General features: G+C 35.5%; 5 protein-coding genes across 6 annotated transcripts in view; 2 read left to right on the top strand and 3 right to left on the bottom strand.

Moving 5' to 3' along the window:
• LOC104812438 (uncharacterized protein At2g39795, mitochondrial-like) overlaps window positions 1–1,397 on the top strand; it is a 1,941-nt gene extending 544 nt beyond the window's left edge. The window contains exons 2-3 of the mRNA XM_010539585.2: window positions 491–804; window positions 1,040–1,397. Of these exons, the coding sequence (XP_010537887.1) occupies window positions 491–804; window positions 1,040–1,202 (477 nt within the window). The 3' untranslated portion in view covers window positions 1,203–1,397. The remainder of the gene's footprint in view (window positions 1–490; window positions 805–1,039) is intronic.
• A 2,105-nt stretch (window positions 1,398–3,502) lies between these two features.
• On the bottom strand, window positions 3,503–4,582 carry LOC104812437 (zinc finger protein 1). Its single transcript, XM_010539584.1, has one exon. It carries the CDS (start codon window positions 4,434–4,436, stop codon window positions 3,735–3,737), a length of 702 nt encoding a protein of 233 aa, XP_010537886.1. The 5' UTR covers window positions 4,437–4,582; the 3' UTR covers window positions 3,503–3,734.
• A 2,824-nt stretch (window positions 4,583–7,406) lies between these two features.
• LOC104812436 (Golgi SNAP receptor complex member 1-1) lies at window positions 7,407–9,762 on the bottom strand. The gene is made up of 5 exons (XM_010539583.1): window positions 9,432–9,762; window positions 8,624–8,863; window positions 8,238–8,405; window positions 7,956–8,069; window positions 7,407–7,759 (listed from the first exon to the last, which is right to left on the bottom strand). Exons 1-5 carry the CDS (start codon window positions 9,468–9,470, stop codon window positions 7,646–7,648), a joined length of 675 nt encoding a protein of 224 aa, XP_010537885.1. The 5' UTR covers window positions 9,471–9,762; the 3' UTR covers window positions 7,407–7,645.
• A 2,896-nt stretch (window positions 9,763–12,658) lies between these two features.
• On the top strand, window positions 12,659–14,882 carry LOC104812434 (60S ribosomal protein L7-1). 2 transcript variants are annotated; one of them, XM_010539581.1, is made up of 6 exons: window positions 12,659–12,724; window positions 12,934–13,137; window positions 13,685–13,782; window positions 13,881–14,018; window positions 14,135–14,237; window positions 14,533–14,882. In XM_010539581.1, the coding sequence occupies exons 2-6, from the start codon at window positions 12,949–12,951 to the stop codon at window positions 14,749–14,751; spliced, it is 747 nt and encodes a 248-aa protein (XP_010537883.1). In that variant the 5' UTR covers window positions 12,659–12,724; window positions 12,934–12,948; the 3' UTR covers window positions 14,752–14,882. The 2 variants fall into 2 exon arrangements, with proteins under 2 accessions (XP_010537883.1, XP_010537881.1); XM_010539579.1 differs by having other exon boundaries at window positions 12,889–13,137.
• Window positions 14,852–16,850, bottom strand: LOC104812435 (aquaporin NIP6-1). The gene is made up of 5 exons (XM_010539582.2): window positions 16,520–16,850; window positions 16,078–16,302; window positions 15,550–15,744; window positions 15,306–15,367; window positions 14,852–15,209 (listed from the first exon to the last, which is right to left on the bottom strand). Exons 1-5 carry the CDS (start codon window positions 16,757–16,759, stop codon window positions 15,017–15,019), a joined length of 915 nt encoding a protein of 304 aa, XP_010537884.1. The 5' UTR covers window positions 16,760–16,850; the 3' UTR covers window positions 14,852–15,016.
• Between the last annotated feature and the right edge of the window lie 5,567 nt (window positions 16,851–22,417).

Genomic DNA, 22,417 nt, shown 5'->3' with positions numbered 1-22,417 from the left:
CCCCCCCCCCCCACCCCATGTCCATTCCTTGGGCTCGAACTATTTATATATTGCCCAGTTGAATTGCTTTCAGCTGTGTTTTTGCATTTGGAACGATATCTTATGAGGGAAATGGAAAAAGAGAGGAAATTCACCATCTTCTGATATAATGCGTTTTCTTTGGGAAACGTTGGTTCCTTTCCTGAAGAAAAGAGCCATCTGTGTCTGGAAATTGTCGATTTGTCCACTACTCTTTTACTTGACGGGTAGGAAAAACATGAACCTTTTTTTTGCCTTTGTTTATAGATGGTATATCCCGTGATTGCTTTCCCTGTAAGGGTTTGCTCGTTTGACTTCAGAAGAAACTAAAAGGAAGGAATTTGCTCTTCTTTTTTCTTTTTTCTTTTTTTTTTGCCCTTAGTAGTCTTTTGAAGATTCTTTCTTCTCGTTCTGATGCGTCCTCTTGTGTTGTATGCTAACGTTGTCTACTTGTATACGCACAAAACCGCAGGTTACTTCCAGTTTTGGTCCATTCACAGTGGATGAACGACCAGGGGAGGAGTGGATTAGTTTGAAAAGAAAATTTGGGGACAATGAAGATATTAAAATTGAAGCTACCATGATAGATGGTTCAGTTCCAGTTAGTGGTGAACCTGAAGAAGTGCAGCTTCACATTACGTTCATTGTCAATGTTTCTAAAGGTGATGAAGGTGAAACCTTGGAGATCATGTGTTCTGCTTGGCCCGATACCATAGAAATATCAAACCTCTTCATTCGTAGGCATGGGAAGAGTTCAGAGCATCCCTATGTTGGGCCAGAATTCAAGTATGTGGATCTTATCGCCTTTTCAGAGTAAATGAGGTCTATGGATGGATAGAAATGGTCAAGATAGTCATGTCCAATAGGATCCATTCATGTCCAAAAATCTATCCTTGCTGATTCCTGGATTGATATAATCCATTCTTTCGAAAGTTTGAAACTTTCGAAGTTGTTCATATAACAGATTCATGTTTTTCTCCTGATTTTGTGGAATTCATGTTTGGCTTTGATTGTTGAACAGGGAATTGGACGATGAGCTGCAGAACTCGCTTTACGATTATTTAGAGGAAAGAGGTATAGGCGATGACCTTGCTGTTTTCTTGCATCAGTACATGAAGAACAAAGATAAAGCTGAGCATATCAGATGGATGGAAACGGTTAAATCTTACATAGAGCAAAAATAAAATATGAATCTGTGAATCTTGTGGTAGCCGCATGGTTTGATTTCTTGGCGTCAAAATGTATCGGGCTATGACCTTTTGCTTCTGGCAGAAATAGTTGTCTAGTTTTTACTTAGACTTGGTTTATGTCTTCCCCTTCTTGGCATTTTGATACCATGGAATGTCCATAATAAAGATTCACGTGCGACATATTCATCACATGTACATGTCCTCGTACATACATACATACATACATACATACATACATACATACATACATACATACATACATACATACATACATCTGTAGGCCGGCATGCTCCACACAAACCTATATATGATAACCAATGCAAATGCATTCACATAACCCTGTTCAAAGAAAGGTGCTTATATATGTACACATGAACCTATATATATATATATATGATCAATGCAAATACCATTATGCATGTACACTTACCATGTGGGTGGAGCTTGTCTGTTCATCTTTAGGGCTCTAAGTGGTAACTATAGGTAGATAGCATAGTTGTTGTTGGTTGCCTAATGATGACTCTTCATTGCACAAGGTACTGAAAGAATGGATGAGTTCTTGCTCAGATTTGGGCCGAATGGTGACTTTGAAATCAATTTTCTTTCTTGTATTTGGTGTTCCTTAACGGTGGAGCAACTCCTTTGTTTTTTGTTTTTTTTACCTTTTACCCCTTGTTTCTTCAGTTTCAAAGGATTTTATTTTTATGTTAGGGTTTATAATGAAACACCAAAAACCAAAAAGGACAACCCAACTGAACTACAGAAATTCTTTCCCTTTAGGATTGGAAATTGAGCCGCAAAGGATATAGATAGATACCCGTGTAGTCACTTTTTGTAATGTTTGATGTTACATTGAAATCTTAAATCGTATTTTGGAAATTACGGGTAAATATTGAAATTTTGTATGATAATGTTATTGACCACCTTTTTTTTTAATTAAAAGGGTTTTTTTAATACTATAAGTGTATAAAAAAGTTTGTTATATATAGTAATGAAACTCAACTATTCAAGTGTATGAAAGAGTTGGGGTGGTGTTGATGTGACGTAGTGGATAATGTGAGGTTTGTGAGGTAATTATGGTGCATGATAACCAGATTTCCGCATCGTTAACATCTTGATTTAAGGAAAATCTTGTTTGCTAATGAAATGATTAGCATGATATTAAAAACAGCATTAGTGTGAACAATCAAGTTGATTTGGACCCACCTGAAAACTCACAGGATCTCTAAGTAATAATTCACCAAATCCTTAGATAGTGTTTTACTAACAGATACTTCTCACCAACATATACATACATATATATATATATATAGAAACAAATTGTCATATTTAAAAATAATTTTAAAAACAAGGGAAACAAATTTTGATGTGACTGAATTAGATTAAAGAGGGCCATCTTTATTGACTATAATTGTCACATGGGTTACGAACAACAACCTCTGTCAATGAAACACTTTCACTTGTAGATTATTGTCTCTTTCTTTTAACTACAAGTGGGTCCTCACCTGGATTACCACATCGTATCCACTTCATCTCTCTCTCTCTCTCCCTCCCTCCCTAACATTATATACATATATTATAAATGTTATATTCGAATCCTATATATATATATATATTATAAATGCTGTATTCGAATCCGATCTTATTCATTTGATAGTGCGTAGATAAACGTTTCCTGTCCATAGATTCTAGACATATAAGTAAAACATTATCGGTTGTGTAGGGTTATGTATTTATTGATTATAACTTATTTGATCGATTGTTTCTCATAAACATATTATATGTATAAATATATGAATAATTAGGTTTGAAATAGTGTGAAGTATTTTGATTTGATGGTTTAATTATATATACATAACTTTTATCGAGAGAACAATTAAAAAAAAGGACGGAAAGGGGAGATAGAAACATAATAATAAGATAGATTGAATAAATTAACTTTCACGCCTAATAAAACGGTGCAAATATAGTGGACCAATAATAAATGCTTATTACGTAGGACACATTTTGCTACACATGAAATGATTCCTCCCTCTCCCCCTTTCCTATACTTGTAATTAATCCATTATTTATTCATTTTATTAATTACTATTTGGTTTTCCCCACTTGTAAATTTCTCTTCCTAGAATTACCAGTAAAATCTATTTATATGGTTTTTTAAAAATCTTAGATCTTTAGCTTTCAATATGTCATCTACTATATAGTATATGCTTTTAATCGTATCAAAGCTAAACAAATATTAATCGACAAACATACTTTATCCGGTTACATTCCAATATCTTTAATGCCAATATGAAATAACTTGAAATTATTTGGTATATTTACATCAAACCCTCGGATCTTGAATTACACGACTGAATCTTGAAATATATATACACTCTGCTATTAGTGAAGCTCTAATCATATCATGTAATCGATCACCAAACAGAAAGAGACCAAGGAAAAAAATCGGGTGATTTTTTTAATCTGCTACGAGATTATAAAAAAAAATGTAACAAGAGTGGAAAGAAGAATAAAAAAAAAAGATCATAGCTTAAGAGTCAAGTCGATGTTATTGAACTGATGATCTTCATGCATGCTCTTGAAATGTCCACCATTCTCAATCTTCGTAGCAATGCTACTAGTACCTCCTCCGGCGTGAATTTTCTCCGGCGAGATCATTCCGACCGTCGGTTTCTGGTGAATGTTTTGTCTGAATACATGACAGAAACTCGCCGTGTAATTGGCAGTTTGTCCGAAGAACGGCTTGTGAATGGTCGAATGAGCTTGAATCCCTAGCGTTGACCTGTTCGTTGACCGATGCAAAGGCAGTGAGGCCATGCTCGCGAATCTGGTCGCCGCGTGGCCAAACGCAAACGCGGAGGAAGAGGGAGAAGAAGAAGAAGAAGAAAAGGAGAGACCCATCTTGTAGTGTCCGCGTTTGGCGAGCGTGCGTTCGCGTTTATGAGCGTTTTGGTGGCCGCCGAGTGCTTGAGAGCTGTAGAACTTTCTCTGGCAGTAATTGCAAGAAAACACCCTCGGATCACTCTCGTTCGGATCATTCCCACCGCCTCGTTCTTCCGTCTTCGACTGGCGAAGCCCTGAGGTCTCGATCAACCCTAAAGAAGAACCGACCGGACCGAGTTTCAAAGAGCCCGGCCCTCGAGCTGGATCTTTGGACAAAAGGGTGAGACCGAGTTCAAGATCGCGATGACCCGAATCTTGATCTTGTTTCCCGATCGTTTCCATCTGGTGGTTATGTGAAGAGAGCTTTTGGGACTCTTTATCTCTATGTGTGTGTGTATATATAGATGTGGGAGTGGATATGGGGGAAACTAGGGAAGTGAGATGTGAATTGATGCAAACAAGTCTAAAGATGTCGATGTGGAGTGATCTATTTATGGAAGGACATTGCACCTTTTCTATAATTGCTATAGAAAAAAAAGGGGACACCTTTGATGTGTGCAAACTGACCTAAGATGCACAGCCACACTCATGTGTACCATGTTGGTATCAGTAGTGGTATATACTAGAAAGAGACACCGAACATGTACACTACCTATCATAATTTATTTTTATAAAAAAAAAAAATCATTTTCATTATATCACTATCACAAACAAAATAATCATTTTTCATTATTCATGTTAGGGGTCTAATTAATTATGTTACAAATGCAATAATTACGTGGCTCTCCTTTAACTAGAATATGCTTTTGGTTTTATAGTTTCGCCCTATTTGTGTTGTGCATCTTTATGCAGTGCCGTAGCTTTTTCTGCACCATTTTCGCAACAAGTGTAAAAAAAAAAACGGATTATGTAACAATTCATAATCGGAAAATATAGAGAGTTCATATAATAGTAAAATTTGTGTATGGTTTGGTTATTTATATTATGTAACAAGAATTGAATACAATTATACCTTTTTTATGTTCTATATATACATTATAGCCATAAACTTTAAATAATAAAAATCTTCAATAGTATATATATTCGAATTCAATCCAAGTAACAAAGAGATGAACATCAACATGCACGTTACTAGGACATTATACACATTTGATATGCTGGAGCAAATTAATGAGCTAAATCTTAAGATGAGATTAGTGTAGCTTTAATTATACAATCTTATATTTGGTCAGAGTTTCTATACCAATATAATATTTAATGAATGTTTAGTAAGAGTCTAATATAACAACACCAACACACATTGTCAAATACTATCTACAAATTAGAGAAAAAGAATATTTTTTTTTTTTTTAAAAAAAGAAGTTGTCTCTTTATGGAGTTAGGTGAGTTAGCACATTGGAGAGAGATTAAGAGGCCAATCAAATCTCCCCGACAATCCCTTTCTCTAGTTTCATATTCTTTCCTTTAATTAGCTGCAGTTAATGTCAACACACTTCTATTGACAAATATACACATCCTGTCTCCTGAATTAAGCCTTTGCTTATGGATACAATGCATCACATACATATAACCATAAATCATATGTATGTTTTAGTTTTACTTTGCTAATTTATTTGATATGGTATATTAGACTCTCGTTAATTACTAATTTGAAATAATTATTAATATAAAATATTACTAAACTGTAGTGAGTGCTATCAAATTGGCCTTTTTTTTTAATGCGGTTCTATTAGAGCGATTCAAATAATCTAATATAAATATTAAAAAAAAACCACATATAATATTTTATTTTATGTGGGTTTTTTTATTTAATATTTAAAAGGGTCTATTTCAAACTCCACGTCCCTTGGGAAGCAATCTTTTGGAATTTGACATTGAAAGTTCAACTTGTATTCCCTATGTGTGTATATATATTTGTTTTGTTCCTAAAGTTTCAGCAGAATTAGACTATTAGATGTGTTCCTGTTCAAAGAAAAATACTTATTTTCTATGTAATTAAACGCGATGACAAAATGCTGAAAATGTATTCGCTTGGTCCTACGACGAGCCCTCGAGTGTGTTAATAAATTACTCGCTAACTAAACCGAATCCATACGTTTCGAATTTAAAAAAAAAAAAAGAAAACGCCGATAGCAATAATAACAACTATGGAGATAAGGTGTATAATCATTAATCATTATATAAAAATAGGGTATAATCTAAATCAAAAGATTCTCAATGAGAAGAGTGTGAAACATTGATGTGGAAATGGTCCGAAAGGTGGTGGCGGGGCGGTGAAAGATGGCCGACATCTTCATAGGTATTTAAAGTCTGATTTTGAACCATATATCTTTTGTCAAATCTCATCTAACATATATATATATATATATATACATATATATGTAACGTAGAAAATAGTGTGGTATTTACGTTCTTATATTTAAAAAAAAAGAATGAGGGATTAATCCACCGGATTATCATTTCTCCTTTTTTATTTCAAAAGAAGTGGAAAGAAGGCGCTAGTGGAAGTGCTCGTGCATGGGGGTTAGTAGGCTATATAGAAAAGCACGACATAATAATTGTCCAAATGTTAGTCTATATACAAATGAAGAGATTACTACTTTTCTTTTTAAATAGTTTTATGTTTCTGTTTATTTAGTAACATTACAAGGTAACAAATATTCCAAAACAAAAAAAAAAATCATAGTAGAGACAAGAAGACACTTGAAAGGGTTTGGGAATTGGCGCCATTGGTTAGAGGATGAATGTTCACGAATTTTCTATCCATAGAAATAGAGATTTAACATGATCTTATAAAAGTGATAAGATTATGACCAGTATACGATGTTCGGTCCAAATAATTTTATATATATATTTTTTTACATAGTAACAAGGCGACAGCCACAAAAGACATACATGGGGGCCGGGGTAGGGTAAGCATTCACGTACATAGCACGAGAAATATGATGGTTTTCACTGTACGTGGGAATTGATGGATTGGTTTCGCATTTGTCTAATCAATCTCTCGACACATTATATCTTCTCCAAGATTACATTGTCGTCTCAACCTCTACCATAGTTTTTTTTTTAATTTAAAAAAAAAAAAGAAAAACATTCACGTTAACAATGATTTTAGACTAATGGTGAATGGGCCACGTAGGGATCAATTGTTATTCAGACAGACCCATGAACTTGTATCATGTCTAATCAAACATTCATAGACAAACCCTAATCAGTCATTTCCTACAGTCGGGGATTTAGATACTATACGGATCTCCTTACGCATACGTGTATATTGAAATTTTCTGCATTTTTTTTATGGGATCAAATCACTGGATAAAACGCTGTATACAAATTTTGGGTGATGGGTCTTCACAGACATTGATGGTATAGCAACAAGGTTCTTATGACAGAATATACGGTGCGAATACTCTGGGGGGATATAGCAGTGACACGCGACAAGAGGAGATAGATACGGGCCAGGGAGCGAGACACCGAGGGGTGCATATTGACATTGGCGAAGGGGACGGAGATGGAGGAGACGTGAGCCACAAGAACCAAAATCATGAACCTTACTTGGTTAGCCAGTAGATGAAGATGAGAAACGTGCATACAGCTGCAACAAGCGATAGAATGATGGTGTCCATTGATTTTCTCCTCTTTATCGCCGAGAGAATATGGTTCACCTGCATCCGTTTAAAGGTACCGAGTTTGAGATGTCGTAGCATTATGACAAGGGACAAGTCATTGTACTGAAAAAGAAAGAACAGAACTTGTTCTCTGGGTTTTGCTCAGATACACTGGTGAAGTGTTGTGAAATGTGAACTGACTACCGAAAATCTGATGGTTGTGAGAGAAAAGAAGAAATGGAAGCATTCATACCGTCGGGAGACGACTGCTAACGTTTCCTAGCTTTGAATTGATGCCTCCAAAAGTTGAACGTTGAAAAACGAGTGCACCAAGTGTTGCCTGAGCTTGAGAAATGACGCCATCCATCTGCGATGATGTAATATGGTTGGTAATATATTATATAGAACTCCTAAGGTAAAAGAGTTTATCTTATTCCTTAGCCTAGAATGACATAGAACTTGAAGAAAACCCTGATCCAAGCATGAATAAAAGGTATGAAATCAAATACACTACTGAAAGCCATGGTCCACTTACATGCCCTGTGTTGCGGTTAATTGATGTATGCTCCTTGAGCAGAGCTTGTTCTGTAGAGCCAACACCCTCTTCTAAGTCTAGCCGTGTCCGGTCAAACTCTCGGAAATCCTCGATAAGTGAAGCATGTTCTTGCTTTGCTCTAAGACTGGAGCGAAGTCGGTGAAACTCCTGAATTTCAAAACGAGCCAAACACTAGATTACACTACAGTACTAGGTCTACAACACAGGATAAGTTTCTTAACGGGTCCAAAAGAAAAGTCCAAACTGATGACAGAAATGACAGTCTATTCCATTTCAAAACACCCAGCTAAAGAACAATGTAGCTATCCAATTCTCAGATAGTAATGCTATCAACCAATTGTACAAGGCGAGAAATCTGGCAGTACCTGTGTCAGATCTTGAAGAATCTCCTGATGGCGAGTTAAGGTATGCGAGACCATTTCTGATCCACCTGATGAAACCCAAGCTTGCATCTGTGTGTTTACTTGTTGCAGCTGTCTTAAGAGCAAATCGATCCCAGCTTCAAGATCACTCTCTGCAGCATCTGACTTTGCTGAAACTTTTGATGAGATAAGTTTACGATATGAATGCATCTGCTCGTCTAGTTGAGCTTCAAGCTTTCTAGCCTGTTGTCACATGCAGAAACACAACCATTTTGCTTTAAACCATCACAACCGAAAACACCTAAACAACCAGATGCGTAAACATGGGATGAGGAGAGAATTCTTGAGAAATTCACGGGCTTTGTTCTACATCGTTGCACAAATGCGGAGGGCATGCCTTATAGCACCGTGATTTTCCCCTACATTACCAGCTCGAAATGAAACCAACGAGTAGAACTTAATCTCCTCTATGTGAAATTCATCCTTTCGTTCCTCTTTTTCGAAACAATAGCTTAGCACCTAGACCATATCCTCCACCAAACACCATATCTACAACATTGCAGTTAGATTGAACAGAACTATGTCCTCCAAGAAACCCACCGACACCAGAATTGGTCTCAATTCGGTTATCCAAACCGAACCCGGAAGAACCAAGCTCATATTCTATAACCCAAATCCTAAAAGTGATGCATTTTCAACCATCTCATCCTCAATAGAGTCATCAGCCTACTGGCTACGAATTAGGGCCCGAAACCGAACTTCCCGCAGATTCTCAACAACCAAACAAGAATCAAGGATACCAGAAATTCACCTGTTTGCGTAAAGCGTCCCAGGAGCTAGGCACATCCATGGTTCACCAAATCGGGTAAAACGTCCCCCTCTGGTTCTTCCGATACAATCCGACGACGATTCTCGCCGGATCAATTCCTCAGAGATTTGGTACCCGAGAAACAGAAAACGAGAGAGACAGAGAGGGGGAGAGAGGTGTAACGCGATCGGATCGAGAGGAGACGAAGGTTCGTTTGAAGACGCAGACAGATCTTCTGGCTGCTTCTTCAACGGCAAAATGTTGCGTAATCGGGAATTCAATGACCAAAATACACAGGTTCATGATCCTCTGTGTTTCACCCCACCGTAAGCTCTCTGCATCAATGACCAATACACAGGTTCATGAATCATGATCCTATATGTTATGTTGCTTTTTTTACTTTTTTGATAGTTCCAGATTATTTTTAATTCGAAAATAAATTTTTTATTTTCGTGTATCGGCCCATTCAAGCCCATTTATAACAATCCATTAAAGCCCAAAACTTATCTTCACTTCAATCGCGGAGCGCGCGACCAAAAGCCTTAACCTAACCTGAATCACCTTCCCCATCGGGTTTTTTTCTAAAATGCACTACTTGGAGCACATTAATTTCAGGTGTACACCTAAAAAACATAACGATTTAGCAAAAGTCTGGTTTGCCCTTAATAAAAATGGAAAAGACCAAATAACCTTGAATACGTAACCGTGTGAGAGAAGTCGCACGTGTAGGAATTAAAATCCCGTGAAAAAGTAAAAAAAGAGAGAAATTCAGAAGAAAAAGGGAAATTGAGGCATTTTTACTACAGTTATTTACACAGAACTTACAAAAATCGAGAAACCGCCGAAAGAGAGAAAGAAAACGCCGAGAGAGAGAGAGTTGTGAAATCGGTGAGGGAGAAATCGAAATCGAAAACTCAAGTGTGATTACCTCTGAAACGATGAGAATGCAAGGAGCTTCGTCGAGTGGAACCGCTGTTTCAACACGGTCGAGGTCGGCCGTCGGAAGAACCCAGACGCAGTCGCAGTCGGTGGCGGAGGGGGAGACATCAACAGGCTCAGAATCTTCCCGTGAAAGAGAAGTAAGAATTTTGAATTTGAGTTTGGATTTGAAGTTGAATTTGTGTAGGAATTAGGTTTGGGTTGTCATTTGTTGATCTTAGGTTGAAGAAGACAAAGTCCGAAATATTAGAGAGGGAAACAAAGAATCGTTAAAATTTTGGACGATTGTAACATAAAATTTGCAAATTGTGTGATACAAAATAACAAATAAGTAATTGTAGTGAATTAAGGTTTCGTTCAAAGTTTGATTTGGATTGATGTATGTTTGTAACTTCAAAATTGCAAGGTCGTAATCAGGAAGTGACAGATAAGTAATTGTAGTAATGTCAAATAAATTCGATGTAGAATGATGACATATTGTAACTTAAAAGTTGCAAGGTGTCTGATAGGAAGTGATAAATAAGTAATCGTAGTGAATTCAATTACGAATTCTGTTATATATTTGATGAACGTAAATGTTTTGTTGCAGATTGTTGATATACCCAAAGTTGAATTCTATTATGAATTTGACGATATGAACAAGATAACAGTGAAGGTACCGTCAAAATGTTTTCACGGTAGAAGCAGTGGAATTTCTACATAACCATATGACTGAGGAGGAGCTGAAATATTTCACGGAACAATCGCAATTCAGGCACATATTCCACATGAAAAAGAACCAGTCATTGAAGATGAGTTTAATGGTTGCACTCGTCAACCGAACGGTGAAGACGAAGAAAGATGCTGAGTTATAAATTCGATGTTGTTTGTTGTTTGTTGTGGTATGTGTAATTTGAACATGGTTTTTTTTTTGTGGTTTGTGAACTTGGAACATGGTTTGCTGTTTGTTGTGGTTTTTGAACCTCTGAATCATGTTGTGGTGTTGTTGTGGTTTGGAACGCGGTTTGCATTATTGTGTTAGTTCAGAGTTTCATAAGTCGAAATAAAGTAGTTGTGTGTTGAAAGTGACAAAAATAAAGTAGTTTTTATGCATATAATGATTCATATAAAAAAATGGGTGGAATTTGAAGTTAAATTAAAAAAGTCAACAAAAAAACAAGTAAAAGTCACTTTACTGACAGGTGGGTCCAGGGAAAGAAGTTGAAGCTGAAAAAAGACGGCATTTGTCGTATTATCGGCCAAAACCAACTATTTACAACGTTATTGCAACTACGTTACGACTCTAAACGACTATATTACGACATAATTACGACTTTTATTGGTCGTAATCGTGTAAAAATTCGTGAAATTTGACGAGTTTTACGTCGAGTGATGATGAAACCCTTGAAAATAAGTATTAGAAATAGATTCAAAGGCACGAATTAACAAAAGAAAGATTTGAAAAAAAAAATTACCAACTTGATTGAAAGTGTTCCTATATGTTTCTTAAACATATAGGAACACTTTGATCCAATCCTATATTATTGTATAAAAGTTTTTGAAATGTGACTTATAAGTCAATTTTCCTACTTACTTAGTCAGTATTCATCACTCCTTGCAGAAAACCCGGCAAATTTAACGACATTTTTGACATTTAGACCGAAAATCCAAAGTCGTAATTAAGTCATAATCGAGTCGCAATAAGTTGGTTATGGGCGATAATAAGACAAAACATGGCTTTTTGTCGAATGGCCACCAGTTGTCATCGAATGGCCACCAGTTGTCAGACTTTTGTTCCTTTTTTCGATTTTGCCTTTTTTTATTAAGCTTTTTTGTTATTTTTTTTAAAATTGGACATAGTCACGATGCATAGGTTTTCAAATGGTCGTAACATAGTCACGATGAAGTCGTTTACAAAAAGTCGTAACATAGTTACGATGAAGCCGTTTACAAAAAGTCATAACAGTTAACAAATGAAATATACATTCATGACAGGTTTTACATTTCATCTTCTAACTGCAAAACGATTTCCTTGTCTTTCTTCTTCCTCTTCTGTGACAGTGGCTCCTCTGAATCATATGGATTCACCCTCGATTTTCTTTTCTTTCCTCTTTTTTCCCCGGCACTCTTGATTCGATTCATGGTCGGTCGACCAACACCTCGTTCTCTTACAATATGAGGGTTCATTTTCATCTCCGCGACATGATCAGGAATAGTCCAATAGGAAATGGTCTTACCATTTTCATCATCTCCTTTCGAAAAGTGGTGTACAAGCTGAAAAATTTTCAGGCCCCTTTTTTTCAGGTGTACACCTGAAATTAATGTGCTCCAAGTAGTGCATTTTAGAAAAAACCCCTTCCCCATCTCCCTCGCGACAGGTATGTATGTATGCTCACTCTGTTTCCGCGACCAACTGGGGAACTCGACATCAATGTCGGACCCTACACACTCGAGATTGTGTTTTGTTTTACAGGGAAAGTTGCACAATTGAAGAGGAATCACATTGCTGAACATTTTTTTTTTGTTTCTAAAATGATGTCAGATTTTGTTTTCTCCGACAGTAAGAGGTCTCTTTGTTTGTCAAAAGAAGGAGGGCGTAGAGATGATGGCGGAAGAAGAGGCTAAACCATTGGCGTATATACCAGAGGTGATACTGAAGAAAAGGAAGAAAAGGGATGAGCTTGTTCTTCTCCGTAAGAAGCAACTTGAGTTGGGGAATAACGGTAAGAAGAAGCGGAAAGTTTCCAACATCAAACGACCTGAAGATTTGGTGCTTGAGTTTAGGGCTAAGGTATGTCTGAATGTTACACGATCGTTGTTTATTCTTTGCTTATTAGAATTTTTCCAATTTCACGCGATAATGCTCGTCTGATCTTTGATTTGTTTCTCTGGGTTTATCAGCTTGTTTGGAATTAACCTGAGTTTATGATCTTGCTTTAGGGTTTGTATTTGGAATTTACATTTTTCTAGACCTCTGGCATGATAAGCTTAGCTCGGCAGACTGTAAGCTTGCTAGAAAACGTCTGTCTTTCATATATTGATGTCTCCTTTGGACAAAATTGGATTATGTTATGTATTCCAGTTTCAACTCTTATAACACCTGTTGAATATCTGCTTACGACATGCATATAGCTGTCATTGATTTGCGTGGGCATGGGATGAGTGAAAGCAAAGCGACAGATCAATGAATTGCTTCTTCGAAATTGTCGATGGTTCACAGGGTTGAGTCTGGTTTTTGCTGTGTGTTGGACTGCTTCACAAATTGCGTATCATCTTTTGTGCTTTGTGGTTTGGGCGCTGTTTCACGTTTATGTTATGTTTTTTTTTTAATCTGTTAGGAACTGGATCTTGTTCGGCTGAAGCAAAGGATAAAGAAGCCAAAATCCTCACCTCTAAAACTGAAATCACACTTACTCTTCATCATACGCATACAAGGGTAATATGCATTTCTGAAATTTCACATTTTCCATGGGGTTCTTTGATTCTTGTATGTGTCCAGAATTTCCCCTCACACTAGTGATTTTCCCTTGTCAGCAAGAATGACATGCACCCTAAAACCAAGAAGGTTCTTTACAGCTTGGGATTAAGGAGTGTCTTCACTGGTGTGTTTGCTAAATCTAGTGATGGATTACTCCGGAAGTTGTTGAAGGTTCTGCCTTACGTGACTTTCGGGTACGAGGTTCTAATCATCTGTTCTTTCAATGCTAGTATTCTTTGTCAACAAAGTTTCTCTTTTTCTTTACGATTGTCTTGAAATATTGCTTTTTTTTTTTCTGGCTTTGTTGAAGATACCCGAATTTAAAGAATGTAACAGAACTCATATACAAGAAGGGCTATGCAAAAGTGGACAACAACCCAGTTCCTCTCACCGATAACATCATTATTGAACAGGTGCAGTTAGTTTGTCATTTGAAGTAGAATCTTCTTCTGCCGGATATCAGCTCTGCTTTTCAAGATCTTTCTAATCTTCTTCTGCCGGATATCAGCTCTGCTTTTCAAGATCTTTCTAATCTTCTTCTGCCGGATATCAGCTCTGCTTTTCAAGATCTTTCTAATCTTCTTCTGCCGGATATCAGCTCTGCTTTTCAAGATCTTTCTAATCTTCTTCTGCCGGATATCAGCTCTGCTTTTCAAGATCTTTCTAACTCGTCTTCGAATCGTACATGTGTGTGTGTGTGTGTCGTAGGCTCTAGGGAGATATGGAATCATCAGTATGGAAGACTTGGTGCATGAAATCTCGAAAGTCGGCCCACATTTCGTAGAGGTTATGAAATTTCTGGGACCCTTAAAACTCAGCAAGCCGGAGGGGGATTGCTTGCATGGGAGAAAACAGGTTTTCAGTGAAGGAGGCGATTCCGGTAACCGTGAAGATCAGATCAATGACCTGATCAGCAAGATGCATTAGATTCTTTCTTATGATAGAACACTTATAATCTGCATCTTATGTAAAGACATAAAGCACTTGCATGCTCTGATTGGATCTTGTCCGGAAATCAACACTCAAATAGAGTGGAACTGATGCATTTTTTTTTTCAATCGATCCATATAGTACACACATGTTGATACATAAACATAAGCTTCTGCTATATCAATGCTATATATAGAGAACACAAATCCACACAGCAAAACATATTTCCACACGTGAACCTTTTCTTGGTCAAATCTTTCAATCACCTCCTGAAACTCCTCTTCTCCTGTGGTGCGTCGTCTTCCTCAGGCAACTTCACTGCCGTGTAAGTTCCAGCACCGCACAAGGCTCCAAGAATCGGAGCTGTAAGATAAACCCATATGGCTCTGTAATTGTTTGCTGCAATAGCTGGTCCTAGCGTTCTTACAGGGTTCATCGAAGCAGAAGTTGCAGGCCTGGACAAACATCATGAAAACCCAGCACATGTTAAACGCAAACTGGAAAACATGGAAGAAACGAAACCTGGTAATGAATGATCCAGAGTGTTTTACCCGGCTATGAGTATATTCAGCATGACAGTTGCTCCGACCGCTATCCCTGCCAACTCTCCAACCTGTTAATTATACAGAAAAAAACAAGGCTTTGAGTTCAATCTTAATCGTTGTCTGGAGATTCCTCCACGTTTCACAAGATTCTTGCCCACGTGCTTTCAAACAGCTTAACATGTTCTGATATGATTGATCAGAGAATCGTGTATATATATATATATAGGGAGAGAGAGGAGGGTGAACTAACGGCTCTGGTGTCGGTGGCGACGGCAGTGACGACGAACATGAGGTTGAAGCTGATGATGAACTCCAAGGCGAAGGCTTGGCTGAGGCCCACCGTCGGCACCGTTACTCCTCCGTTCATCATCGGATGAAACACTCCTTTCAGCGCAAACGCCGCACACATCGACGCCATCACCTGAGCTCCTATGTACGCCGGCACCTTTTTTACATTTGCATATACATACATGTGTCACCACCATGTGCTGTTAATTAGATCAAGTTGTATTTAGGGTTTGTTATTGTTTTCTTTATATTTCAGTATAATAAAGCTAGTGACTGAGAGGCGGTGCATGAACTGTTGCGGTCCAAAACAACACAAAAAAAAGGATGTAATTTAATATTTGGGAAACCTTATTAAAAGACAAGTTCCTAGTCAGTCACTATCCAATACGGTGCAATTGTACGGTCTTACCATAACAAAAATCAACATCAATACATAACATGAGATTGTTTATAATAAAATTGGATAGAGAGAGAGAGAGAGAGAAGTCACGTGTTTCCAAGGGAAGTGTTTGAGGGCAGCGAAGGAGAGAGTGATGGCCGGGTTGAGATGGGCACCGGAGATATGTCCCGTCGATAATATAACGATCATAACCGCCAGACCGGCCGAGGCGGCGCATCCTATCAGCGTCTCCGCACCGTTCGTCTTCTGGTTCACTATCGCCGTCGCCGTTCCGGCGAATATCAGTATCATCGTCCCCACGAACTCAGCTCCCACCTAATTAATGAATTTCCATTTATATATATGATATTGTATATCGTTATACTTAAGTAGGTAATTATATACGGTCGATTCATACACAATATACGCACGGGTATGTATGCGCATCTATATGGTGGTTGAGATGTATGGAGATATATAGATATATATAGAACGAAATATTGATATAACAAAAAAGAGAGGGGATACGTATAAGACAGAAAAGCGATCGAACCTTACGGTAGAGAGAGACGGGAGGGGGAGGGAGAGAGCAAGAGACAGGAGGGAGTCTACCATCTTCGAGGGCCCATTCTTTGTCAACGCTGAAACATCTGCAGCTCTTGAGGAGTGATTTCGGTGTATATCTTCCGTTGTTATTCCCATTATACCCCTTTAACCCTCCGAACAGCGGAGCTCCCGGTGTCCCTGGCGTCGCCGGAGTCGAGGGCATTGACGGAATTTCCTCGTGCTCCATCGATATGGATCTCGGGGAGAGAGAGAGAGGGATCTAGAGAGAGAAGGGTTGTGTTCTGATGTGGGTTTTGTCTTGATGGGTGAGGAGTGTCCGTAGTTATGTCGGGTATTTATAGGGTGAAGTACAGAGAGAGTTGACTTGTGTGTGACTGCATGTGAAGATCCCAAAGAGATCATTAAACTAATATTCTCTTCATGTTTTTTTTCCTCAGTGGGTTGGTGATACATTAACATCCTAAGACAGTACCATGATACGTTAAAAGACGCGATACAATTTTTTTTTTTATCTCTATTTCACATTAATCATTTTTTTTAATTTGTAACGTGAATGTTAGGGCCATGTATACGAAGGGTAAATTCCCGAAACGTACCTGTTAATATGTGTAATATATATATATATATATATATATACACGCAGTATTTTCGATCAATGATATGGGTGTTAAAATATTGAAAAAGTATAAGCAAAAGTGGAGAGGTGTGGGAGACTGAAGGGGGAAACATGATCGATGTATCCGTATAGAGATGCTTGTAAAGAAGCTTTTTGCCATGGACGATGAATCATTGACTATATATATATATGTAATTATATATATTACATCAGTATATGTACATGTATATATATGATGTTTGTGTTTCTTCATGATATGTTGAACGAAATAATAAGGTGGATATCATGACGAACATATCTTATGATTTCTCGTCAAGTGATGTGATAATCTGCTGATTTTTTATTTTTTATATTTTGAAATACCATAGTCAATATATAGTAGAACCATCCCAAATTTAAAAATAAATGATCAGCGGCATCTCTTTTTTTTTTTGGTTGGTTGTTTAAATACATAAAGCTCAATGTGCAGAAGAATCTTTGATGACGCGTCATTAGTGTTAATTAAGCATTAATTAACACTACTTTGTCCTCATCTCCCCCACCAGCGCCACCACGAGAAGCATCATTAGCGTTTTCTTTTTACGACTATTACAACTGAGATTATGTTCCTAATTAATATATATATATATATATATATATATATATATATATATGAAGCATCATTGGCAAAACAGATTCATAAAATCAATTAATGGGGTTATCACTTGATTACATAATTAAAAGTAAAGTAACCATGAACCTTCGTTGGAAAAGAAGTGGCGTGAGGATGAGAGAAGAGAAGGTTGTTGAACCAAGAACCAAAGCAAGAGCAATCCCAAATCAATCCCCTTTTTATCATTCTTAAATTAATTTAGCTTTCTAAAATTTTATAATTATTCCTCCGTTATAACCAAGAACTTGCATATTGCAATTTCAAATTCTTCCGGTATCACTACTACAAAACACGGAAAAAATAACGCAAAGGATGACACAAAATTTATGTCACTAAAATGGTGACGCAAATAGTAACACAATATTTTCGTCACTAATTATATATATATATATATATATATATATATATATATATGAAGCATCATTGGCAAAACAGATTCATAAAATCAATTAATGGGGTTATCACTTGATTACATAATTAAAAGTAAAGTAACCATGAACCTTCGTTGGAAAAGAAGTGGCGTGAGGATGAGAGAAGAGAAGGTTGTTGAACCAAGAACCAAAGCAAGAGCAATCCCAAATCAATCCCCTTTTTATCATTCTTAAATTAATTTAGCTTTCTAAAATTTTATAATTATTCCTCCGTTATAACCAAGAACTTGCATATTGCAATTTCAAATTCTTCCGGTATCACTACTACAAAACACGGAAAAAATAACGCAAAGGATGACACAAAATTTATGTCACTAAAATGGTGACGCAAATAGTAACACAATATTTTCGTCACTAATGTGTCACTAAATAGTAATGCAATAGTGACAACTAATTGCGTCAGTAAGGAACAAAATGACGCAAAATTTGCGTCATTTAAAAAGATGACGAAGGGTGAGGCAAATAATTGCGTCACCTTTTGATGACGCAACTTAGTCACCCTTGGTGACACAATTGCATCACTATACTTGTATTTATATATAAATATATATATATATATCAAAATATGAATATATATATATATAAACGTATATTTATGTATATTTGTATGTATTTATATGTACAAATATATATTATATATATAAACATATATATTTTGTGTATGTATATATATGTACAAACATATACGTATATATATTTGTACGTATAAATATTTATATATGCATATGTATTAATGTTGAAATGTATCAAAAGTTTAACTTGAAGCACTTGGTTGTTTGTCAATTGAAACTCTAAAGTTAAGCGTGTTTGTGTTGGAGTAGTGGAAAAATGAGTGACTTTAGAAAGTGGATGTCGGGGTTTCAATTTCAGAATTTCTTATTCGGTTTAAGATCGCGGTTGAAGGTTAGAAATCGGGATTAGAGTATATAATTGAGTTCGAAATAAAAAAAAATTGGATCGAAAATACGTTTTAGTGATGCAATATTTGTATCACCTTTTGCGTCACTAAATGGTAACGTAATTGCGTCATCTTAGGGTGACCCAATTGCGTCACCAAATAATAACGCAAAAATTAAGTCACTATTGCGTCACCAAAGTTGATGACGAAATCTGAATTGGTGACGATATTGCGTCACTTTTTAAAAATGATGACGCAAATATATAAAAGAGTGACGCAAAAATTACGTAACCCTTTTTCTGTTTCTGTTTTTTTGTAGTGTATATTCTATTAAAATCTATAGAAGATATAAGAAACTACAAAGACATGACTCGTCCTATATATATATATGTCTGATGATTTCGGATTGTGAGTTTGATTTTGTTAAGAGAAATATGCATTTCTTAAAAAGATTTTCGTTTTATACATAAACAAAAAATTTTCGTTTTCAAATCTACTTGTATGCTTGATACAGATTTAGTTTAAATTTAGTTAATTTAATTTAACAAAAAATAATCGATGATTCGTTTGGTTTGATACAGATGAGAAGCTTTGCCTGTATTTTTTTATATGATTAACGTGGAAAAATAATAATTAATTTAAAAAAACTATCCCACCTGAACATTATAAGGTTATCCAAAATTAGATACTAAAATAATATATATAAGATAATGTATCCGGAAATTATGAAAGCTCTGTTTGTTTTTTTTTTTTTGGTTGGCGGTATGATGTGAATTCTAAGCCAATGCATGAATATATGCTTCTATAGACTTTATACAACAACATCTCGTATTAGACTTTTATGTGGTCTCAATTTTGAGACATAGACCTCTATATATCGTCTCGGAATTTATACCTACCCATGCTAAGATTACCACACTGTTTAAGAATCATAAAACTTATCACATACGTACATACATACATACATACATGCATGCACGTATGCATGCATGCATGCATGGATATTTATATATGAAAATACCAAAATTCTCCTTATATAGTAGTAAGATAAATCCATTTTCGTTAATTCGTAATCTTAATACGTTAATTTGTTTTTAACAGTCTAAGTTTGCTGTGAGATAAAAATGAAGAAAATCGTCATATTTTTCTCCATTATTTTCCTCAAAGTCAAATGTTCAGTGAATTGAGTTGTGTATTATGTTGGAGCTGAAGGAACAATGATGGCCGTAGAAAAATATGGCGAAGAGACTGTTTGTTCTAAAGTAAGACGTCACATCGCTTGTTAGTGAAAAACTGTTTTAATCACACTAATTATTCCCTTTCATATTTGGACTTTATGATGAGAGGTAAATATATATTTCATTAATACCCTTATTATATATTGAATCATTTTAGTTTGCAAATATTGTATATTGCATGATGAATCAAAACTAATAATTTAACCAAAATAATCTATTATTGTACACATTTAAAATAGATTAAATGTATTATTGGCTTGAATTATAATATCATCACCATTTGCTTATTTTATAATGCTTTCATGATGTATGTATGTATGTATGGATGTTTGCCAAGGGCAGCTAGGGAACAGTGGCATAATAATGATGAATGAATATTGAAGGAGATGTTTCAAGAATAAAGGGAGTCTATAGAAAAATGTAGGGTAATGAATATCGCAAAGGTCAGTCCAATATAATTTTGTCCCTCACTAATTGTGGCTACCATGGATCGGTCAACTTTATTCCATTTTATTTATTTTCTTTCTTCTATTTTTTTTTATATTTTGCTTTTACAATAGCTGGCCACACATCACTGTGGTTGGTTGAGTCTTATTTTGTCTTCTTTCTCTTTTTTCCCCTCATTTACTTCTCTTTCTTATAAATTGATTATATTCATATTTTTTAAAGTTTCATATTTGTATAGTGTATATATTCTAAAAATCAAGGCAGTAGAAAAATACGTCTATATTTGAATGGGAAATAATCTATTTTTTTTGTTTTAAATTTTAATATGAAATAATAAAAAAAGTTAAATTAAAATAACGTGAAAATCAATTTTTTTTAATGGAAACAGTATTAAATCAATCCGAGTAGAATTTGAAATAAATTATGATATAATAATTTTATAATTAAAAATTTTATTCGAAGTTGGAATCTAAAATATTAATTTTCAAAATTTTTTGTATATTTTTGAAAACTAATGTAGATAAGTTTGTGTATTACACTAAATTCAAGATTGTTTAATAGGATTATAATATCACACAAACCGCCACACATTGCGATTGCACAATGTTTAGAATCAAGATGCAATACGGTCATGCAAGTTTTAAGATCAATTCTAAAAATAATTAAATATTAAAATAACGTCCTTTAATTATAATTAGTTGAAGATGGCTCCTGTTAATTAAAAATTTAGAGGGAAACAAAGTCAGATTATTTTATTAATTACTGAGGTCGATTGGAACAAAACAAAAGTCACTTCCAACTCATTAGGGATTTGAATCCATTTCGAACCACACAATTAAAGTTAGCATCAAAAGTTGAGTCAGTTTTTTTTTTTTTGGGGGGGTCATTATTGGACTTAGAAATTTATATTAATCAATTTATTTTTTCCAATATAGAAATTTTTATTTCATTCCGAACACATATAATGATTTGCCTTGGCATTTGTATTTTCACATATTTTTTTTGTTAAAAAAGTATTTTCACATCTTTATGCAAACGATCTATGCATTTATCAATTAAAATCTCAATTGCTGAAGTTTATAGCTTTTCTGCCAACAAGAAATACATCCAATCAAGAGTGTATATCTTATTTTGCTATATATATATTGATAGAGATATAAAATGGACAACATTGATAATGCAACCAGTTAAAAATAATCTTATTTTGCTATTTTGACTTCAATGTATATTTTTTTTTCTAACTGTGATCCTATATACTATAAGCTATATGACCAGAAATCTAATTTTGGTCATATTTGGTCATATTGATCATAATATTAAATTGACGACAATCATATTTATTTATTATATTTATATTTTATATATCTCATTAATTATTTGATAATGGACACTTTGAATCGGTGGGATCCAATTGACACATAGGGAGAGAACATAAGATAATTGTTTTTTTTTTTACCACGATCAAAACATTAAGAAGATTAATTGAGCCGATAATGGGCCAGACAGATTCTGTGAGCTTCTATTGAGTATTTTACACTTGGGCCGTGGGAAAAACAAAATAAAATCCATTTCCCCATCATCCTCTCCCCCCCCCCCCCCCCC

The sequence above is a fragment of the Tarenaya hassleriana genome, unplaced genomic scaffold (genome assembly GCF_000463585.1).
Source record: "Tarenaya hassleriana unplaced genomic scaffold, ASM46358v1 Cleome2, whole genome shotgun sequence".
NCBI lineage: Eukaryota > Viridiplantae > Streptophyta > Magnoliopsida > Brassicales > Cleomaceae > Tarenaya > Tarenaya hassleriana.
This window is presented reverse-complemented; position numbering and strand designations above follow the sequence as displayed.

Excerpts from the sequence above, each read along its gene's own strand:
- LOC104812436 (XM_010539583.1), bottom strand. The coding sequence starts at position 9,470 with ATGGATGTGCCTAGCTCCTGGGACGCTTTACGCAAACAG. Across the intron at positions 8,864-9,431 it reads GGGACGCTTTACGCAAACAG|GCTAGAAAGCTTGAAGCTCA; the intron begins GTGAATTTCTGG and ends ATGTGACAACAG. Across the intron at positions 7,760-7,955 it reads TTAGCAGTCGTCTCCCGACG|GTGAACCATATTCTCTCGGC; the intron begins GTATGAATGCTT and ends AAACGGATGCAG.
- LOC104812434 (XM_010539581.1), top strand. The coding sequence starts at position 12,949 with ATGATGGCGGAAGAAGAGGCTAAACCATTGGCGTATATACCAGAGGTG. Across the intron at positions 14,019-14,134 it reads CTGCCTTACGTGACTTTCGG|ATACCCGAATTTAAAGAATG; the intron begins GTACGAGGTTCT and ends GCTTTGTTGAAG. Across the intron at positions 14,238-14,532 it reads ATAACATCATTATTGAACAG|GCTCTAGGGAGATATGGAAT; the intron begins GTGCAGTTAGTT and ends TGTGTGTCGTAG.
- LOC104812437 (XM_010539584.1), bottom strand. The coding sequence starts at position 4,436 with ATGGAAACGATCGGGAAACAAGATCAAGATTCGGGTCATCGCGATCTT.
- LOC104812435 (XM_010539582.2), bottom strand. The coding sequence starts at position 16,759 with ATGGAGCACGAGGAAATTCCGTCAATGCCCTCGACTCCGGCGACGCCA. Across the intron at positions 16,303-16,519 it reads CCGTCTCTCTCTACCGTAAG|GTGGGAGCTGAGTTCGTGGG; the intron begins GTTCGATCGCTT and ends TTCATTAATTAG. Across the intron at positions 15,745-16,077 it reads AACACTTCCCTTGGAAACAC|GTGCCGGCGTACATAGGAGC; the intron begins GTGACTTCTCTC and ends AATGTAAAAAAG.